Source organism: Macaca mulatta, chromosome 20 (genome assembly GCF_049350105.2).
Source record: "Macaca mulatta isolate MMU2019108-1 chromosome 20, T2T-MMU8v2.0, whole genome shotgun sequence".
Classification (NCBI taxonomy): domain Eukaryota; kingdom Metazoa; phylum Chordata; class Mammalia; order Primates; family Cercopithecidae; genus Macaca; species Macaca mulatta.
The window spans coordinates 16875160-16895571 of record NC_133425.1 but is presented as its reverse complement, the minus strand read 5'-3'; the positions used below and the strand labels follow the sequence as shown (position 1 = coordinate 16895571).

The window sequence follows — 20412 nt, the reverse complement described above, 5'->3', positions numbered from 1 at the left end:
TTTCAAAATGTGAAAATACACTATTTTATCCTTTAAAATAGACACGGAAATCTTGTTTTCTGTCGTTTTGTTTTTTTTGAGATGGGGTCTTGCTCTGTCATCCACGCTGGACTGTGGATGACATGATCACAGCTCATTGCAGCCTCAACCTTCCAGGTTCAAGTGATCCCCCTGCCTCAGCCTGAGTAGCTGGGACTACAGGCCCACGCCACCACACCTGGCTTTTTTTTTGTTTATTTTTTTCTTTTTTTTCAGGGACAGGGTCTCCCTATAGTGCCCAGGCTGGTCTCAAACTCTTGGTCTCAAGCGACCCTCCTACCTTGGCCACCCAAAGTGCTGGGATTACAGATGTGAACACTGTGCCCGGTCATCTTATCTGTTTAAAGCTAGGTTACGTATGGTATCACGTAGCATCAGAACTATTTTATTTTACTTTTCATTTTATTCTTCTCTTCTCTCCTGTGCTATTCTATTATTTTTTGAGATGGAGTTTTGCTCTTGTTGCCCAGGCTGGAGTGCAATGGCACAGACTTGGCTCACCGAAACCTCTGCCTCCTGGGTTCAAGTGATTCTTCTGCCTCAGCCTCCCAAGTAGTTGGGACTACAGGCACCCACCACCATGCCCAGCTAATTTTTTTGTATTTTTAATATAGACGGAGTTTTACCATGTTGACCAGGCTCATCTCGAACTCCTGACTTCAGGTGATCCACCCGCCTTGGCCTCCCAAAGTGCTGGGATTACAGACGTGAGCCACCGCGCCTGGCCACCTTATTTGTTTAAAGCTAGGCTTCGTATGATATCATATAGCACTGTAACTATTACTTTAATGTTCTAATATAAAGCATTCTAGGAAGATGGGGTGTTGATCTTTTCTCCATTGCAGCCGTTATGAACCACGTGATTGATCCTTACTACTCCGGCAGACACAGCCAGATTGTGACAAACTCCCTAAAAATTCTGCAAGGGAAGTCAAGGTCTCTAGTCATTCAGGGTTGGCGCACCCAGGTTTATACTTGGGATGAGAGGGTGTAAGATGGGCTAATGGCTGTGGGACACCTCTGGGGTGTGGTCACTTTGTCAGCAAAGTCTATCAGGATGCAAATGGGTGAGAGAGATGCTATTTTAGGGGTAAGTCAGACACTTCTCTAAATTCAGCAAATAATTAGCAAACTTCTGCCTCTTTTGGATTGATGCTATTATCTGTGATCCGCAAGCTGTCAATCTCCCACCCCCATCTCCTTTTTTTTGTTTTTCCAGAGACAGGATCTCATTCTGTCGCCCAGGCTGGAGTGCAGTGGTGCAATCATAGCTCAATGCATCTTTGAACTCCTGGGCTCAAACGATCCTCCAGCCTCAGCCTCTCGAGAAGCTAGGACTACAGGCACACACCACCATGACAGGCTACTTTTTTTTTTTTGAGACTGAGTCTCGCTCTGTCGCCCAGGCTGGAGTGCGGTGGCCAGATCTCAGTTCACTGCAAGCTCTGCCTCCCGGGTTTATGCCATTCTCCTGCCTCAGCTGCCCGAGTAGCTGGGACTACAGGCGCCCACCACCTCGCCGGGCTAGTTTTTTGTATTTTTTAGTAGAGACGGAGTTTCAATGGGTTAGCCAGGATGGTCTCCATCTCCTGACCTTGTGATCCACCCGTCTCGGCCTCCCAAAGTGCTGGGATTTCAGGCTTGAGCCACTGCGCCCGGCCCTTTTTTTTTTTTTTTAAGAGAGATGGGGGTCTTGCTATGTTGCCCAGGCTGGCCTGGAATCTCTGGCCTTAAGGGATCCTCCCGCCTCCGCCTCCCAAAGTACTGAGATTATAGGCGTGAGCCATGACATCTGGCCCACAAGATGACAATCTCATATGGTTCAGTTTAGTATTAGTAAATTGCTTCTGACACACTTCACCCAGGGGTGCATGACCACCCCCAGACAGGAACAGCAGCATGAAGATTCTCAAAAGCAGAGTCTGTCGCTGACAGTCTTGCGTCACTAGGACGACAGTTAATGGGAAGCACCTGCAGCGCTTTCTGACTCCAGAACAACTGTGTCCCTGCATTTAAATGCCCCAGGCACTGCATGTCTACAGTGCTGCTCTCTACCCTTAATGATTCATCACTCCTCTGCGCTCATCAAGGCCTCTCTACCCTTTCTGCAAAGGCCCAGGTTTGGCTTTGTACCCAGCTGAAGATACGAGGAAGAGATCTAGGCAAAGGCACAAGGTGCTAAGGCGGCCTCCTCCGCCTCCTCCTGTGGGCCCACCATGCCCACCTGTTGGCCACGATGCTAGGGTAATAGGCCTTCTGGTTCTCGTCCACCTTCAGGTCACTCTGGTGAATGAAGCGCTCCTGCTCCTCGAAGGCTCGAATGACGCTGACCCCCAGCAAGGTCTCGTTGAAATGGGAATAGACTGGGGAGCGGCTGACGGACTCGAGGCGCTTCAGCTGCCGGGAGGAGGCCACGTAGAACCTCTGGAGTAGAGAACAGATGCGGGGAGTTGATGAAGGTTCCCTCATCCCATCCTCCCAAGGCACGGCTGTGCTGGACAAAGTCTAGACATCACCGAAGCCTCCAGGAAACAAAATGTTAGAGCCGGGCTGCTCTCACAGGGGTGCCCATGCACCTGGTGAAGCACAGGGATAGCACCAATGACAAGGATGGTGACGATTAATAGCTCATGCTTATACAAAGACTACTGCTCCAGGCATAGTTCTAAGCATTTTTACAAACATCAGTTCATTCAATCCTCACAAAAAACCTACGAGGTGCTCATTCCTATATATGATGAGTAAACTAAGGCACAAAGAAGCTCGTTAATCTCCTCCCCAAGGTGACATGGCTAGCAAGGGGCAGAGCTGGGATTCAAACCCAGGACATCTGGACTGCAAAGGGCTAACCTCTACCCTGTACTGCCTCTCTGAAGCCTTCCACCTCTAGGGCTTTCTAGAACCAGCAGTGTGGTTTTGGGGATAGGCTTTGAGGTCAACGAGACCTCAGTTCAAATCCTGACTCAACTACTGACTGGCAATATAAACACGGCTAACACTTTATTTCTCTAAGCCTCAGTTTCCTCATCTGTAAAATGGGAACAACAAGGCTTGCTTGGCCAGGTGTGGTGGCTTATGCTTGTAATACCCACACTTCAGGAGGCAGAGGCGGGACATCACTTGAGGTCAGGAGTTTGAGATCAGCCCAGGCACATGGCAAAACGCCATCTCTACAAAAACAAAAAATTATTAAAAAAAAAAAACCCACAAGGCTTGCTTCACAGGGTCATTGTGAGGGTGACATGTAAGAATTACAGTCTTACATGTGATGTATATTTGCGTGGCTACATTATTTCATAAATCATCTAGATATACATGATGTCACTAAGCACAGTGCCTGGTAATATTAGGTTGAACCATAAGAAATGGCTGTTTCTATAGATAAGAAATGAATATTAGCAATTTCATATAGTTTGACCTAACAGTAAGCACTCAGTTAGCTGGTGACTACGGTTAAGTGACAGAATTCCACCTGTTGATCACATCCCCTCAGGGGTGACTGTGTCCCTGCAATGGCCGGTTCTGGGACACTCAGCCCAGCTGAGATGCCCATGAAGATGAGGTCAATCTTGTCACCCTCCTCCTTCGATGGCCTCCCAGTGCTCTTAGAGTTGCCAACCACGCTTCCCTCAACTCATCTTGTCCTGTAACTCTCCCCTTCCTTTCCTGTACACAGGCCGCCTGTCCCTACCACCATTCCTGTCCCATCCAGGCCATTCCTCATCACCCAGCAGATGGTAGCACAAATGTCACTTCCTAGGGAAGCCCTTCCCATCCTCCAACATGAGCACCATCTCCGGGCTTCAGTGTCCCAGCTCCTGGGCTACGATGATACGTTTCACAAGCAGCTCCACCCACCCTCGCCAGGAGATGCCTCATCTGCTCTGCCTGCCCCAACCTGGGCATTTAGCCAGTGCCAGGCACCAAGAGCCGCCCGCTAAGTCTCGTTAGATTCAGAACAAAAGCCAGCCACCCTCTGGAAGCTTTGTGGAGCTGTGGATCAGAGGCTGCACCAGCCATTTGAGGACACCGCACTCTCCTAGACTAGGTTTTCTCATCTATGCAAAAGGAACTGGTGAGCTCAGGGTTCCCGATTCCAAAAGGTGCCTACAATTGCTTATCGACAGCAGAGCTGGGAAAACTAATACGGGGTTGCTAGGAACTCAGCCTCCCTGCGTCCTGCCCTGCGCCAGGTGTACTGGGCTGCTTTGGGGCAGAGTCCAACAGAGAGCATCAACAGCAGCAGGTGGCTTTTACGAGGCCTCTGTGGTTGGCAGCTTCTTTCTGGGTGGCGGCACAGGCATTAATTGGAACCACAGATGGAGAGCCTCCTGAGGCCCTAGAAGCTCTGTAAGTGAACCCAGGCACCACACAACCCCACGCAGTCTCAGAATAGCTGTTCCGCCAATTGCTGGAATGTGGATCAGATATAATTTCTTCTCCAGCTGTTCCCACCGCCTCCCATGAAATCCAGACCCCTCTGCGCGGCTGAAGGCCCAGGTGGTTCTGCCCCATCTTACCCTGGACCACATCTCCTTCCTCTCTCATTGGCTTGCCTTCTGAACAGTCCAGATGTAAATCGCTCTGAAGGGTGTTACCTGTTCAATTTCCTCCACTTGCCGCTGCCTCCGAACCTTATTTACTGGAAAAATCTAACCTGAGATGAATATTTGTTCAGGAATGATCTGATAATTTTTTTAGTTTTTAAGACAGAGTCTTGCTGTGTCACCCAGGCTGGAGTGCAGTGGCATAATCTCGGCTCATTGCAACCTCTGCCTCCCAGGTTCAAGCAATTCTCCTGCCTCAGCCTCCTGAGTAGCTGGGATTGCAGGCGTCCACCACCGCACCTGGCTAATTTTTGTATTTTTAGTAGAGACGGAGTTTCACCATGTTGGCCAGGCTGGTCTCAAACTCCTGACCTCAGGTGATCCACCCGCCCCGCTGATCTCATGTTTTTTTGAGACAACTTGCTCTGTCACCAAGGCTGAAGTGCAGTGGCACAATGTCACCTCACTGCAACCTTCACCTCCCAGGCTCAAGTGACCCTTCCACCTCAGCCTCTCAAGTAGGTGGGACTACAGGTGCATGCCGCCACACCCAGCTAATTTTTATATTTTCGGTAGAGATCAGGTATTCCCATTTTGCTCAGGCTGGTCTCGAACTCCTGCGCCCAAGCGATCCTCCCGCCTCGGCCTCCCAAAGTGCTGAGATGACAGGCATAAGCCACCTCACCCGACCAAACTTCATGTAAATGAAATCTCAAAGTACCTACTCTTTTGCGTCTGGCTTCTTTTGATCACTGTAATTATCTGTGAGATAAACCCAAATTGTTGTGTATTAGCATTCCATTCCTTTTTACTACTCGGCCATAGATTGTATAATTATATCACAATTTATTTCTCCACAGTCCTGTTAACGGACATTTGAGCTGTTTCCAGTTTGGGCCGATTATGAATCAAGATGCTGAGAATATTCTAAGCACTGCCTTTGCTTTTTTTTTTTTTTCCCATATACACTTAAGAATGAGACTGCCTGGTGAGAGGATAAATGTACGTTTAGCCAAAAGCCATTAAAAAATTTACTATCCTATAATCTTGACCCTTAAAAAGAGGATGTTTTCATGTATCCACCTCCCTTCCAGTCCTGCCCACACACATTATACATTTCATCTCAGTGATGACAGCCCACATACAACTTGGTCCTTTGCTGAAATCATTTCCTTTGTTGTTGAAAAATAAAATCCTTGGTGTTCCAACAGCTGTGTCTTCTAATTATCCCTGCTCAAAGCCACATTGTTCCACTGTGTACCCCTGCTCAAAGCCACATCGCTCCACGGTGTCCCCAAGGTCCTGCTATTGGCAGACATTTAAGTTGCCCTCAACATTGCATTTGGCCTGTTTTGGAGTCTTCTTTTTGAGTCTTTCAGGAAATTTTCCAGCTGGCGTATGAACATAGATAACATTTTTAGTAAATGCAAAAAAAAAAAAAAAAAAAAAAGCTGGCACCAATTTCAAGGGGATATAATGAGACTCCGGGAACCGGACCTACTCTCTGATTCCATCACTGTTTGTTCTCATCAATCATTGGGCCACAGTGTAGTGGTGCGCAGGGGCCGGCTGACTGAACCAAGGCCCCCTGGATGCCACCTGAACAGCTGTGCAGCATGATTTGAAATATGCCATACCTCATGGTTTCTTACTCTTGTTTTGCTTTGCAGCTGGAATGCTCCCATCTAAACAACCCATCCCTACTGGCAACCGTGCTGCAGTTAATCTTTTAGGGGTAAGTAATGGCACAGTTTGGGAAATGGAGAGACTTGAGGTTGCACTCTCAGCTCTCCCACTTAGCAAGATGTTCCACCTGTCAATTGAAAACATGATCTATCCTGCGATATGCTAAGAAACCACATGTGTTTAAAGAACAAAGAACATATAACCGTTTCTGCAGAAGGGATGCAGCAGAGATGACTGACTGCCTACACAATTTCTCCTTCTTTCCCAACAGAAACTTCTTTATTTTTCTGAGACAGAGTCTCGCTCTGTCACCCAGGCTGGAGTGCAGTGGCGCAATCTTGACTCACTGCAACCTCCGCCTCCCGGGTTCAAGCAATCTCCTGTCTCAGCCTTCCGAGTAGCTGGGATTACAGGCACATGCCATCACACCTGGCTAATTTTTGTATTTTTAGCAGAGACAGGGTTTCATCATATTGGTCAGGCTGGTCTCAAACTCCTGACTTCAGGTGATCCACCCGCCTCAGCCTCCCAAAGGGCTAGAACTACAGGCGTGAGCCACCACGCCCAGGCCCAACAGAAACTTCTTGTTGGGAAGTGCTATGTGCCCAGCTGAAACATGACACTTCCCAGGGTCCCTTGTGAATACAGCTGGTCCCATGACTAAGTTCTGGACAATTAGATGTACAGGTGTCCCTCTGATCCAAGGTTTCGCTTTCCACGGCTATATGGTTTGGCTGTGTCCCCACCCACATCTCATCCTGAATTATAGTTCCGTTAATCCCCATGTGTCATCGGAGGGACCAGCTGGAGATAACTGAATCATAGGGGCAGTTTCCCCCAACCTGTTCGCATGATAGTGAGTTACTTCTCACAAGATCTGATGGTTTTATAGGGGAGCTCCCTGACTTCGTGGCGCCCTCATTCTTCTTCCTGACGCCATGTGAAGGAGGACATGTTTGCTTCTCCTTCTGCCATGGCCTCCTCAGCCGTGCGGAACTGTGAGTCAATCGCATCTTTTTCCTCAATAAATTACCCAGTATTGAGTATTTCTTCACAGCAGCATGAGGATAAACTAATACACATGGTTTTGGTTATCCATGGTCAACTGCGATCGAAAAACAGTAAATGAAATGAAATAAATGAAAAATTTCAGAAATAAATAATGTGTAAGTTTTAAATTGTGCACCCTTCTGAGTAGTGTGATGAAATCTCCCCCAGTCCCATCTGGGGTGTGAATCATCCCTTTGTCCAGCGGATCCATGCTGCAGACCCTCCCTGCCAGTTTAGTCACTTAACAGCCATATCCGTTATCAGACTGACTGCCATGGTACTGTGGGGCTTATGTGTAAGGAACCCGAATTTACTCAATAATGCTCCTGGCTGGGCACAGTGGCTCATGCCTGTAATCCCAGCACTCTGGGAGGCTGAGGCGGGCGGATCACTTGGGGTCAGGAGTTTGAGACCAGCTTGGCCAACATGGTGAAACTCCGTCTCTACTAAAAATACAAAAACTAGCTGGGTGTGGCACATGCCTGTAATCCCAGCTACTTGGGAGGCTGAGGCAAGAGAATCGCTTGAACATGGGAGGCGGATGTTGCAGTGAGCCAAGATTCCACCACTGCACTCCAGCCTGGAAGACAAAGCTAGACTCTGTCTCAAAAAATAATAATAATAATAATAAAAATAACGCCTCTAAAGTGCAGGAGTAGTGATACTGGCATATTGCTGTAACTGTTCTATTTTATTATAAATCACTGCTATTAATCTCTTATTATGCCAAATTTATAAATGAAATTTTATCATAGGTATGTATGTACAGGAAAAAAAAACAGTATATGTAGGATTCAATACCATCTGCAGTTTCAGGCATCCATTAGGAGGGGTCTTAGAATGTGTGCCTGCAGAGGAGAATGGCGTGAACCCGGGAGGCGGAGCTTGCAGTGAGCTGAGATCCGGCCACTGCACTCCAGCCTGGGCAACAGAGCGAGACTCCGTCTCAAAAAAAAAAAGAAAAAAAAAAAAAAGGATGTGTGCCTGCAGATAAGGGAGTAGTGCTGATTCAGCACCCAAATGCTCCCTTGCCCTACTTCCCTTCCTTGGTCTCAATGACTGAAATATAGATATAATGGCTGGAGCTCCAGCAGCAACCTTGGACCATGAGGCCAACTTAAGAATTAAAGGCTTGTATAAATATGGTAAGATTATTAAAATGTTTAAATAAAAGCAGGTATCTGGGATATTTAATTCATGAAGCTGCCATACCAGCCCTGAGCAGCCTACCTCTAAATTTCCATTATGACAGAGAGAAAGAAACATCTGTCTTATTTAAGCTGCTATTATTCATGTTTTTTCTTTAGTTCCTGTCTCCTGCAGGAGGCTTAGGAACTAAAGAATTTTATACTTGAAGAAATTTTAGGCTGGGTGCAGTGGCTCACACCTGTAATCCCAACACTTTGGGAGGTCGACGTGGGCAGATCACCTGAGGTCAGGACTTTGAGACCAACCTGGCCAACATTGGTGAAACCCCGTCTCTACCAAAAATACAAAAATTAGCCGGCTGTGGTGGTGCGTGCCTGTTAACTCGGGAGGCTGAGGCAGGGGAATCACTTGAACTGGGAGATGGAGGTTGCAGTAAGCCAAGATTGCGCCATTGCACTCCAGCCTGGGCGACAGAGCGAGACGCTGTCTCAAAAAAAAAAAAAAAAAAGAAATTTTAATAATGAAGTTGTCTTTATAGCAATAGGTTTTGTTTCCTTTTTGAAATGACAGGTGGAAAAATAAAACTTAGGAAAAAAGTGCATTTTGTTATTGTGAGCAAAAAAACAATTTACGTATTCGAAACTGACAAAAACAAATCTACATGCTTCAAAAGCACCACACTGGGGATATGGTGAGATAAAACGAGGCTTTAGGAAACACTGGTGTATAATGCACAGTAGGGCTTGTCCTGAACACTAAGACTTCACCCCTTACCTGGACGAAGAAGTAGATGAGGCCAAGGGGCGGGATGATGATCGCGGCGATGGGCGTTGCCAGCAGGATAACGATGCAGGCACCGATGACGTTGAACAGGGAGCCCATGAACATCTTGATGACCTCCGGGATCATGGAGTCCACCGTGTCCAGCTCCTTGGAGAAGCGGTTCACCAGGTTCCCACTGGGGGTCCGCTCAAAGAAGCTCATGGGTGACCGCAGGATGCTGTGCAGCAGGTCCACGTGCAGACAGCGGGAAGCCAAGATGCCCCCGATGGACACAGCCATGGAGTAACCAAACACGGCGATCCCTGCAGACACTTGGAGTTAAACTCCACAATGTGGAGGAGGAGCTGACCAGGCACTGCAGGGAGGAGTGGCCCTGCGGACGAGGCAGGCCTGGACTCCCAACTTCGAACAATGATAATAATGAGGAAACACACATGGGGTCTCACACCTGTAATCCCAGCACTTTGGGAGGCCAAGGCGGGTGGATCACTTGAGGTCAGGAGATCGAGACCAACCTGGCTGACACAGTGAAACCCCATCTCTACTAAAAATACAAAAATTAACCAGGCATGGTGGCAGGCGCCTAATCCCAGCTACTCGGGAGGATGAGGCAAGCGAATCGCTTGAATCCAGGAGGTGGAGGTTGCAGTGAGCTGAGACTGCGTCACTCCACTCCAACATGGGCGACACAGTGAGACTCCATTTCAAAAATAATAATAATAATAATAATAATAATAATAATAATAGGCCGGGCGCGGTGGCTCAAGCCTGTAATCCCAGCACTTTGGGAGGCCGAGACGGGTGGATCACGAGGTCAGGAGATCGAGACCATCCTGGCTAACACGGTGAAACCCCGTCTCTACTAAAAAATACAAAAAACTAGCCGGGCGAGGTGGCAGCGCCTGTAGTCCCAGCTACTCGGGAGGCTGAGGCAGCAGAATGGCGTGAACCCGGGAGGCGGAACTTGCAGTGAGCTGAGATCCGGCCACTGCACTCCAGCCTGGGCGACAGAGCGAGACTCCGTCTCAAAAAAAAAAATAAAATAAATAATAATAATAATAATAATAATGATGATAATGATGATGGTGGTGGCTATTATTCGGAGGGTACTTCCTATGTGCTAAGCACTGTGCTGGGTTTTACATGTAACTAATTTTTATGATGACTCCGAATAACTTCTATTACTACTCAATTTACAGATAAGAAAACTGAAGTCCAGATAAGTGAATGCCTTTGCCCTTAGTATACTGTGCCTATCAGAGGCAGAAATGGGATATTAATCCAGACAGCCTGCTCTTAATCCACACGCCATACTCCTCTAGACCAGGGGTCCCCAACCCCGGGGCCACAGATTGGCAGCAATCCATGACCTGCCAGGAACCAGGCCCCACAGCAGGAGGTGAGCGGTGGGCAAGTGAGCTGGTATCATCACCTCAGCTCTGTCTCCTGTGAGCTCAGCAGTGGCATTAGATCCTCCTAGTAGTGCAAACCCTACCGTGACCTGTGCATGCAAGGGACCTAGGTTGTGGGCTTCTTATGATAATCTAACTAATGCCTGATGATCTAAGGTGGAACAGCTTCATCCCGAAATCATTCCCCACCCTTTCCATGAAACCAGTCCCTAGTGCCAAAAAGGCTGGGGATCGCTGCTTTAGAACAGTGTTATCTAAGATGATTTTCTGAAATGATGGAAATGATGGCTACTGAGCACTTGAAACCTGTCTAGTCTCATCGAATAAATCTTTAATTTTATTTTTCTTTTGAGAGGGGGTCTCTCCCATCCTGTCACCCAGGGTGGAGTGCAGGGCTGTGATCATGGCTCACAGAAGCCTCGACCTCCTGGGCTCAAGCAATCCTCCCACCTCAGCCTCCTGAGTAGCAGGGATTACAGGCATGTGCCACCATGCCCAGCGAATTTTTGTACTTTTGTAGAGACAGGGTTTTGCCATGTTTCCCAGGTTGGTCTTGAACCCCTGGACTAAGCGATCCACCCGCCTTGGCCTTCCAAAGTGCTGGGATTACAGGCGTGAGCTATTGCCCCGGCCTTTATTTAATTTTAACAATTGAAATTAAAATAGCCACCTGTGTCTTGCAACTACTGCACCAGACAGCACAGCTCTGGAACAGACATTGTTGCTGTGTGAGTTCAGGTAATACCACACCCTCTCTGTTCTCTATCTTCCCTCAATTATAATTTGTAGGCCACAGTCCTTTCCGCTAATGGCAAGGAAAGGGGAGGGTAGGGATTGAGAGAGTCAAGGAATCCATGTGTGCTCTGCTATCAGCAGGTCTTCCCAAAGCCACCTCCTGGAGATCTTGAGACACTGGTGGTTCTCTCAAACAATGCACATGAGGCCACTGCGCGTTCCAGAGCAGCAACTCCTAGGAACAGAGGCCTCTGTCTCGGCCTCTTTATAGGAAGACACCCAACAGGCAGGGGCTCAAGTGACAGGCTCTGAAGCCAATGCTGCCAAATCCCATCTCTGCCACTTACCAGCTATGGGACCTTCTATAGGTCGCTGAATCTCTCAGTTTCCTCATCTGTACAATGGGACAATGACGCTAACCTCAGAGCACTGTGAAATGTAAAGTCCCCACTTGGCAATGTGCCTGGCATACAGGAAGTGCTCAAATGTGTCAGGACTATCCATTTACTGTGAATATATCATATGGACCATACATGTGTATTTGCAAACACAGCTCACATACTGCATAGCACAGTGGATAACAGCGTGAGCTCCTGAGCCAGACTGCCTTGTTCAATGCCAATACTGCCATGTATTAGCTGTGTGACTTTCAGCAACTCACTCAACCTCTCTGGGCCTCAATTTCTGTATCTCCAAAATGGGGGAAATATTAACTCCTACCTCACAGGACTGCTGCAGGGATAAAATAAGTTAAAACACGTGGAAGTGTTTAGAACACAGCCAAGCACCAAGTAAATGCTCCGTAAACGCCAGCTGTTATTATCAACGCTGCTGCACTTGAGGACTCCCATAGAACCACACAGACCGGTATAGAGCAGGGGATTTTGTTTGTTTTTTGAGACAGGGTCTTGCTCTGTCGCCCAGGCTGGAGTGCAGTGGTGCAATCACAGGTCGAATTGTAGGCTCAAACTCCTGGGCTCAAGTAATCTTCTGACCTCAGCTGCCCAAGTAGCTGAGACTACAGGCACATACCACCACGTGTACCTGTAGTTTATTTTATTTACCTATTTTTTTACTTATCTATTTTTTCTAGAGATAGGGTCTCACTATGTTGCCCAGGCTGGTCTCAAACATCTGGCCTCAAGCAATCCTCCGACTTCAGCCTCCCAAAGCGTGGGATTACAGGTGTGAGTCACCATGCCTGGCCAACAGCAGGGTTTCTCAATCTTGTGACAACCAAAAGCATCTCCAGATATTGTCAAACATCCCTGGGGGACAACACTGCCCATAATTGGGAATTACTAGTATGAGCCAATTTCCGCCCTCGTTCAGCAGGCAAAAGTCCACAAATGAGACCTCACAGAAGCTCTGTCACCCTTACAAAGCAAATAGGGTCACGGGGGTCCTTCCCAACCCACAGTGCTTCCAGTGGCCTCTGATCTCAACTGTCCTCATCTGTAAAATGGGCACACTGGAGCACTCCTCCCATCTACCACCAAGGCCCAAATGAACAAAGCACTCAAACACTGACTGTACAAATATCTGAGTGTCTACTGGCTGACAGCTACTGTTCCTCTGGGTTTGGCTTGGTTTGGGGTCCCACAAAACCCTGAGGACTCTAAGGATCCATTTCTGTAATTAGACAAAGTCACAACAGGGGCCCAAATCGGGCGGGGTGGGAGACAGTGGCACCCACCTTGCGAAATGCCCAGGGCTCCATAGACGCTCAGCCGGACCTTCGTGTGCTCCTGGGTCCCGTTGACTATGGGGTCATCAGTCCAGAGGCTGAGCCAATAGTTGGAAGCCAGCGCGGCCACATGGTTACATATGAAAAGGAAGATGCTGAGAAAGGAGATGAAGAGTCCGATGGCCTTCATGTAGTCCCAGTACACGGAAAGTTTGACCTGGAGACCATGGGAGATAAGGCAGCTTAGCACACGCATGCACCCCGCCCCAGCCCCACAAGCTCAGGGACTTCAGCAGCACTGCGCCACCCAGCTGCCTGTCTTTGCTCCTACCTAGAACACCCTCCCCTCTAGCTATTCGACAAAGTCAGCAGTAAACAAAGTCAAGGGCCAGCCACCGTGGCTCACACATGTAATCCCAACACTTTGGGAGGCTGAGGCGGGCAGATCAACTGAGGTAGAGAGTTCGAGACCAGTCTGGCCAATATGGCAAAACCCCGCCTCTACTGAAAATACAAAAAATTAGCCGGGTGTGGTGGTGGGCACCTGTCATCCCAGCTAATGGTGAGCCTGAGGCAGGAGAATTGCTTTAGCCCAGGAGGCAGAGGTTGCAGCAGTGAGTCAAGATTGCCCCACTGCACTCCAGCCTGAGTGACCAAGTGAGACCCCAGCTCAAAAAGAAAAAAAAAAAAACAGGGTCTCTGCCCTCATGCATGGAGCTTCCAGTCGCATGGTGAGATTTGCTCCCATCAAATCATCCCAGATAAATGCATCATCACAGAGAAGGGCCGTAAACGGCGCACAATTCCACGTGAGTATAAAAGTGGACATCCTGACCTAATGCTGTCTAGAGAGGTATTGGTGGAGGTTTCTTCAAGGAAGTGACATTGAAGAGTTAAACCAAGGCCAGGTGCAGTGGCTCATGCCTGTAATCCCAGCACTTCGGGAGGCTGAGGCAGGTGGATCACCTGAGATCAGCAATTTGAGACCAGCCTGGCCAACATGATGAAATCCCTTCCCTACTAAAATACAAAAACTAGCCGGGCCTGTTGGCAGGCACATGTAATCTCAGCTACTCGGGAGGCTGAGGCAGGAGAATCGCTTGAGCCTGGGAGGCGGAGGTTGCAGTGAGCCGAGATTGCGCCACTGCACTCCAGCCTGGGTGACAGAGAGAGACTCTATCTCTAAAAAATAAAAACAATAAAGGGTATTGGCTGGGCAGGGTGGCTCATTCCTATAATCCCAGCACTTTGGGAGGCTGAGGCCGGTGGATCACCTGAGGTCAGGAGTCCGAGACCAGCCTGGCCAATGTGACGAAACCTTGTCTCTGCATAAAACACAAAAACCAGTCGGACATGGGGCACGTGCCTGCAGTCCCAGCTACTCAGGAGGAGGCTAAGGCACAACAGTCGTTTGAACATAGAGGCGGAGGCTGCAGTGAGCCAAAGTTGCGCCACTGCACACCAGCCTGGGTGACAGAGGGAGACACTGCCTCCAGGAAAAAAAAAAAAAAGGAGTTAAACCATCTGAAAATGGAAAAAAGGTGGCAGAACCAGCACGTGCAAAAGCCCTGAGGTAGGAGGGAACACAGCGCAGCTGGGGAACTGAGAGAAGGCACTTGTGGCTGGAGCCAGATCACGGAGCAGCAACGAACAAGAGGTTGAAGATATGGGTCGCAGTCAGACCACACATGGCATGGGAGACTCGGGTCAGGATTCCAACTTTTATGCCAAGACTGACAGAAAGCAGAAGCCACCAATGAGCTTTAAGCAATGTGTGACATGTTGCCTGGCAACCAAGGCCAAGTGTCACCTCCACACCCCAACTGGGCCAGCCTCCCCCAATTCCTTTCCCTCTGAGCACAGAACACCGTCTCACCCATCTTCCCAGTGTCCAGCTCGCTCCGGAGGCGAAGCTGCCAGTTTCTTTCCCTCCTGTATTCCCTGTGGCGCCCAGCATGGGTCTAAACAAATCAGTCTAGCCTCCTGACATGACAGACAGGGCACTCTGCTTTAGGCCGGCCCCTGCCTAAACCACCTGGCTTGCTTTCAAGAAATTCCAGCGATCTTTACCCGTGTCTGTGCTCACTATCATTTCAAGCTTTTCATGCTGAATTTTGGGTCATAAAAATCATCTGGAAACTGGGAGTGGTGGCTCACACCTATAATGCCAGCACTTTGGGAGGCCAAGGCAGGAGAATCACTTGAGCCCAGGAGTTCGAGACCAGGCTGGGAAACACGGTAGGAGCCTGTCTCTACAAAAAAGTTTAAAATTAGCTAGGTGTGGTGGTCCACCCCATAGTCCCAGGTACTCAGGAAGCTGAGCCAGGAGGATCTCCTGAATCCAGAAGCTTCAGGCTGCAGTGAACACTGGTCACACCACTGCACTCCAGCCTGAGCGACACAGTGAGGCCCTGGCCCCCACCAGAAAAAAAACCAAGAATCATCTGACCCTACGGTCTAGCTGAAAGGTAACAGGTGAAAGATAACAGGTCTGGTGTGTACCTGATTGCTTCCTTTTGAGTTTTCAAGTTTCCATTCTGGAAAATGAAATATGTGGGTGAGGAGACAGGTCATAATTGAGAATGTGTTTACTTCACCACTTGGCTTCATCATATGCAGCCAAGCTGCTGCCGTCCCTGAAATTAGCCTATAGCGTTCGGGAACCTCTTTCTCATGAGCAATGGAATGTGGTGGGCTCGGGGGTCACAAATGACAAGTGTGCGGCCAGGTGGGGTGGCTCACATCTGTAATCCCAGTACTTTGGGAAGCAGGCAAGTCACTTGAGCCCAGGAGTTCAAGACCAGCCCGGGAAATAGGGTGAAACCTCATCTCTACAAAAAATAAAGAAAATTAGTCAAGCATGGTGGTGCACACATGTAGTCCCAGCTACTCGGGAGGCTGAGGTGGGAGAATCACTTGAATCTGGGAGGTGGAGGCTGCGGTAAGCCATGATTGTGCCACTGCACTCCATCCTGGGTGACAGAGTCAGAACCTGTCTCAGAAAAAAAAAAGAAAACAAATTAAAAAAAAAAAAAAAAAAAAAGGCCAGGCACCGTGTCTCACGCCTGTAATCCCAGCACCAGCATTTTGGGAGGCTGAGGCGGGCGGATCACGAGGTCAGAAGTTTGAGACCAGCCTGGCCAACATAGTGAAACCCCATCTCTACCAAAAATACAAAAATCAGCTGGGCATGGTGGCGCATGCCTGTAGTCCCAGTTACTAGGGAGGCTGAGGCAGGAGAATCACTTGAACCCGGGAGGCGGAGGTTGCAGTGAGCTCAGATTATGCCATGGCACTCCAGCGTCTCAAATAAAAAAAAAAAAAAAAAGAAAGTAATGATGAGCATGTTGTGCCTGGCTCCACTCCTGGTCCAACTTTGACAAGTTATAAGCCCCCTGGCTTTGGTGTTCCTTGAATATAAAATCGGAGTTAAGTGAGGATTAAATGGGCCTGGCATCTCTGGCCCTTCCTTCCCATGTCCTATGATTTGGGGTAATTTCTTTGGCTTCCTGGAGGGTCACTAAGGGTAAGGCGGGAGAGGACACCACAGTCACCTCTGCCCCTTGTTATGGTCCTGACTGTGATGACAAGTTAAGAAGCCAGGAACAGACAGTCCTGGGAAGTTCTGGACACATCCGGGCGGATCTAAGAAAAGGTGCCCCAACCTCACTCCCCCGCTACCACCTTTCATGGGATTTTTTGTTTTTCTTTATCTGCATGCTTATTTTTTACCTACTTTAAAAATTCAATTCTCTTTTTTAAAAAAAAAAACAAAAAACATAACCACATGTATTTTTAAAAATAAACTTTGGATCACCACCACAAATGGAGAATTATTAACATTTGCCCAAAATAGACGATCTTTAAAAACAATAAAACAGGAGCTCAAAACCCGGTCTCCTTGTTACGAAGAGAGGCTAGTGGTTGTTAGGTACTGAAGGCAGGGTAGGACTCAATTGAGACTTTCTCAGGGACGTAATCATTAGGACCAAATGGGAAATAAAAAATAAGCAGGGCGCAGTGCTCACGCCTCTAATCCCAGCACTTGGGGAGGCCAAGGTGGGTGGATCACCTGAGGTCAGGAGTTCAAGGCCAGCTGGACCAACATGGTGAAACCCTAAAAACACAAAAATTAGCTGGGCAAGGTAGCAAGTGTTTGTAATCCCAGCTACTCAGGGGGCTGAGGCAGGAAAATTGCTTGAACCCAGGAGGCAGAGGTTGTAGTGAGCCGAGATCGCACCACTGCACTCCAGCCATGGCGACAGAGTGAGACTCTGTTTCAGAAAAAAAAAAAAAAAAAGAAAAGGAAAAAAAAGAAATGTAACAAACATTCATCTGTCATTTAATGTGTCTGTGCACAACCGGAAACCATCTCATGCACAACTGAACCCCACATTGCAGGAAGCCCTGATTTAAAACATCCGGCTTGCCTCTAGCTAACGAGACCCCGTGAGCTGCTCAGGCAGTCAGTAGAGCAGAGACTACAAGCACCAACGCTGGAGTCTGCCAGGGTTCAAATCCCGGTTCTGCCGCTGACCAGCAGTGACCTTGGGGCAGTCACTTAGCCTCTCCCGCCTCAGTTTCTGGCGCTGTAAACAGTACCTTCAGAGGTATGTTGTGATGGACACGTGAGTTCACACAGACAAGGCACTTTGCACAGTGCCAATGCACAGCGGGCGCTCTGTCAACTCCAGCCACCATCATCATTTAAGGAGTGAATCTCACCTGCCCTGTCTGCGCCTTGTCAGCCTCCATTAGCTTCCACGTCTCCTCCTTCTTGGCCCCATCTTTCTGCAGTTCTGCGGTGCTGTTGTGTTGCCTGCTGACGTCCCCGCTGTAGGAGGAGGAGCTGCTGAGCTGTCTGGAGAAGCAAAGCACAGGGGTGTCAATGGCACGGATGCCTTGGGCAGGGTTGGAGGGCTCCCTGCTGGGGCTGCTATTGTGGGTCTGAACCATGGCATAAGAGACGGAGTGTTTCCACACGCACACGTGTAAACATATATATGAACACGTGCACATGTGCATCACACCCCACCATGTCGTTCCCCAGGGTTCCAGGTCCCCAGAGAAAGGCAGTGTCTCAGGCAGGAATGAGACCTGTGGGAAACTGTGATGATCTCTGGGAGGCTGCAAAAAGCCCATGACCACTGATAGGCAAAAAGTGCGTGCTTGCCTTTTTTTTTTTTTTTTTTTTTTTAGATCAATTCTAATTGATCTCAAAACAAACAAACAAACAAAGCGCCAATAAAAGATAAAACAGGGCGCATCACAGATCATTTTTCAAACATGAAAAAGATTCAAAATGTAACACATGATGAAAAACACAGAGAAAAGTACCCAGCGAGTTCAATTTTCTAGTTTTACAAATGTGGCGGGGGTTGGGGAAGGAACTTGCCCTGGCTGCTCCTTCACAGAAGCGTGTTACTCAGAAAGTACTATTCGGCCAGGTGCAGTGGCTCCCACCTGTAATCCCTGCACTTTGGGAGGCCAAGGTGGGTGGATCACTTGAGGCCAGGAGTTCAAGACTAGCCTGGCCAAAATGGTGAAACCCCATCTCTACTAAAAATACAAAAATCAGCCGGGCATGGTGGCGCGTGCCCGTAGTCCCAGCTACTCGGGACACTGAGGCAGGAGAATCGCTTGAATCTCAGAGACAGAAGTTGCAGTGAGCCATGATTGCGCCACTGCACTCCAGCCTCAGCGACAGAGGAAGACCCTGCCTCAAATTAAAAAAAAAAAAAAAAAAAAGGCACTTTTTGCACATCAGTGGTCATCAGCTTTATGCAGACCCCCAGAGATGATCACAGATTGCACTGCCACCAATTTAGTGTTCAGTGGCTGAGACTGCGCCAGTGCACACTGTACTCTAGCCTGGGTGACAGAGGGAGACTCCATGTCAAAAAAAAAAAAAAGAAAGAAAGAAAGAAATTATGGAGGCCATGCAAAACACAGCTGTGGCTCATTGCCGTAGAAATTTCTATACCTTTCTCTACCTACTTATCTCCTGCACAAGATTACAAGCTACATGAGGTCAGGAGCCCCATGTGAGTCATCCCTGCACCCCCAGAACTGTGTTCCCTGAAAATACTTCCTGCAGACTGAATAAACCTCCAGCACCTCCCCTCTTTGAACTAGGGCCTGGGGGTGCGTAACCTTTCCGTACCCACAAGATCTGTGCAACGGTCTTTGGTTAAGGCCAAGTGAGGAGGAAGTGGCCCTCAAATCCAAAAGCAAGAGTGAGTTTTCAGGGAGCAGAGGGAAGAATCAGAACCAACTCTGGATGGAATCTAGAATTCAGATGGGGAGCTGGGGCTTCCTGCTTCATGACGTAGGACTTCACAAGTCACACACCTTGGACAGAAAATCTTATATCCTTCTACACTCATGCACTGTCTGGAGCCTCCCACTACAATTTAGGCTGTGTAAGATGATAACAATGGCAAAAGTGACATCTACCAAGTGTTTGTCTGTTCCAGGCACAGTGCGAGGCTGCATCGTCTTTGCTCTCTCCTGATCCCTACAGCAACTGCAGGTCCCCGATCCTTTCTCAAATCTCTGGGGTCAGGTATGTTTAAGCTCTGACTTTGTCAAGTTTTGTTGTTGCTGTTGTTTTGCTGTTTTCTGGGTTTTGTTTGTTTTTGTTTTTTGAGACGGAGTCTCGCTCTGTCACCCAGGCTGCAGTGCTATGGTGCGATCTCGGCTCACTGCAACCTCCACCTCCCGGGTTCAAGTGATTCTCATGCCTCAGCCTCCCGAGTAGCTGGGACTACAGGCATGCACCACCATGCCTGACTAATTTTTTTATCTTTGGTAGACACAGGGTTTCATCATGCTGGCCAAGCTGGTCTTGGACTCCTGTCCTCAGGTGATCCGCCCACCTCGGACTCCTGTCCTCAGGTGATCCGCCCACCTCAGTCTCCCAAAATGCTGGGATTATAGGCGTAAGCCACCATGCCTGGCCAACTTAGCCAATTTTTAAAAACTAGTATGGTTAACATACTGCATATGGTATAAATCCCCGAGGATCTAAGGAAACCCTCTATAATCAAACACAAACATACTTCCTTTTTTGCAGAGATGGGGTCTTGCTGTATTGCCCAGTGTGGTCTCAAACTCCTGGCGTCAAGCGATCCTTCTGCCTCAACCTCCCAAAATGCTGAGATTACAAGCATAAGCCACCATACCTGGCCTTGAGACAGTTTTAAATCGAATGCTGCTTCATAAAGCCTGAACCTTCCAGGCCCCACCAAGGGATCTGAGCAAAGACTCACGCCATATAGGGAACATGAGTGTCAGAAGTGGGGACAGATGGTTAAATCATGAG

The 20412-nt window shown here is 48.5% G+C and overlaps 1 protein-coding gene and 1 long non-coding RNA gene across 18 annotated transcripts in view; one reads left to right on the top strand and one right to left on the bottom strand.

The window, feature by feature from the left end:
- The window catches only part of ABCC1 (ATP binding cassette subfamily C member 1), a 192744-nt gene that overhangs the window by 17269 nt on the left and 155063 nt on the right, over positions 1 to 20412 (bottom strand). For all 17 annotated transcript variants that reach the window (XR_013412351.1, XM_077987128.1, XM_077987126.1 and 14 more), the window contains 4 exons: positions 17814 to 17949; positions 13098 to 13305; positions 9246 to 9556; positions 2264 to 2463 (listed from right to left, as the gene is read on the bottom strand). Coding sequence is in view for 16 of the 17 variants with exons in the window: in XM_077987128.1 (XP_077843254.1) it covers positions 2264 to 2463; positions 9246 to 9556; positions 13098 to 13305; positions 17814 to 17949 (855 nt within the window). In the remaining variant the exon portion in view is untranslated. The remainder of the gene's footprint in view (positions 1 to 2263; positions 2464 to 9245; positions 9557 to 13097; positions 13306 to 17813; positions 17950 to 20412) is intronic.
- On the top strand, positions 222 to 6037 carry LOC144338359 (uncharacterized). Its single transcript, XR_013412384.1, has 2 exons — positions 222 to 702; positions 4964 to 6037. It is a non-coding gene; the product is annotated as an uncharacterized LOC144338359 (long non-coding RNA).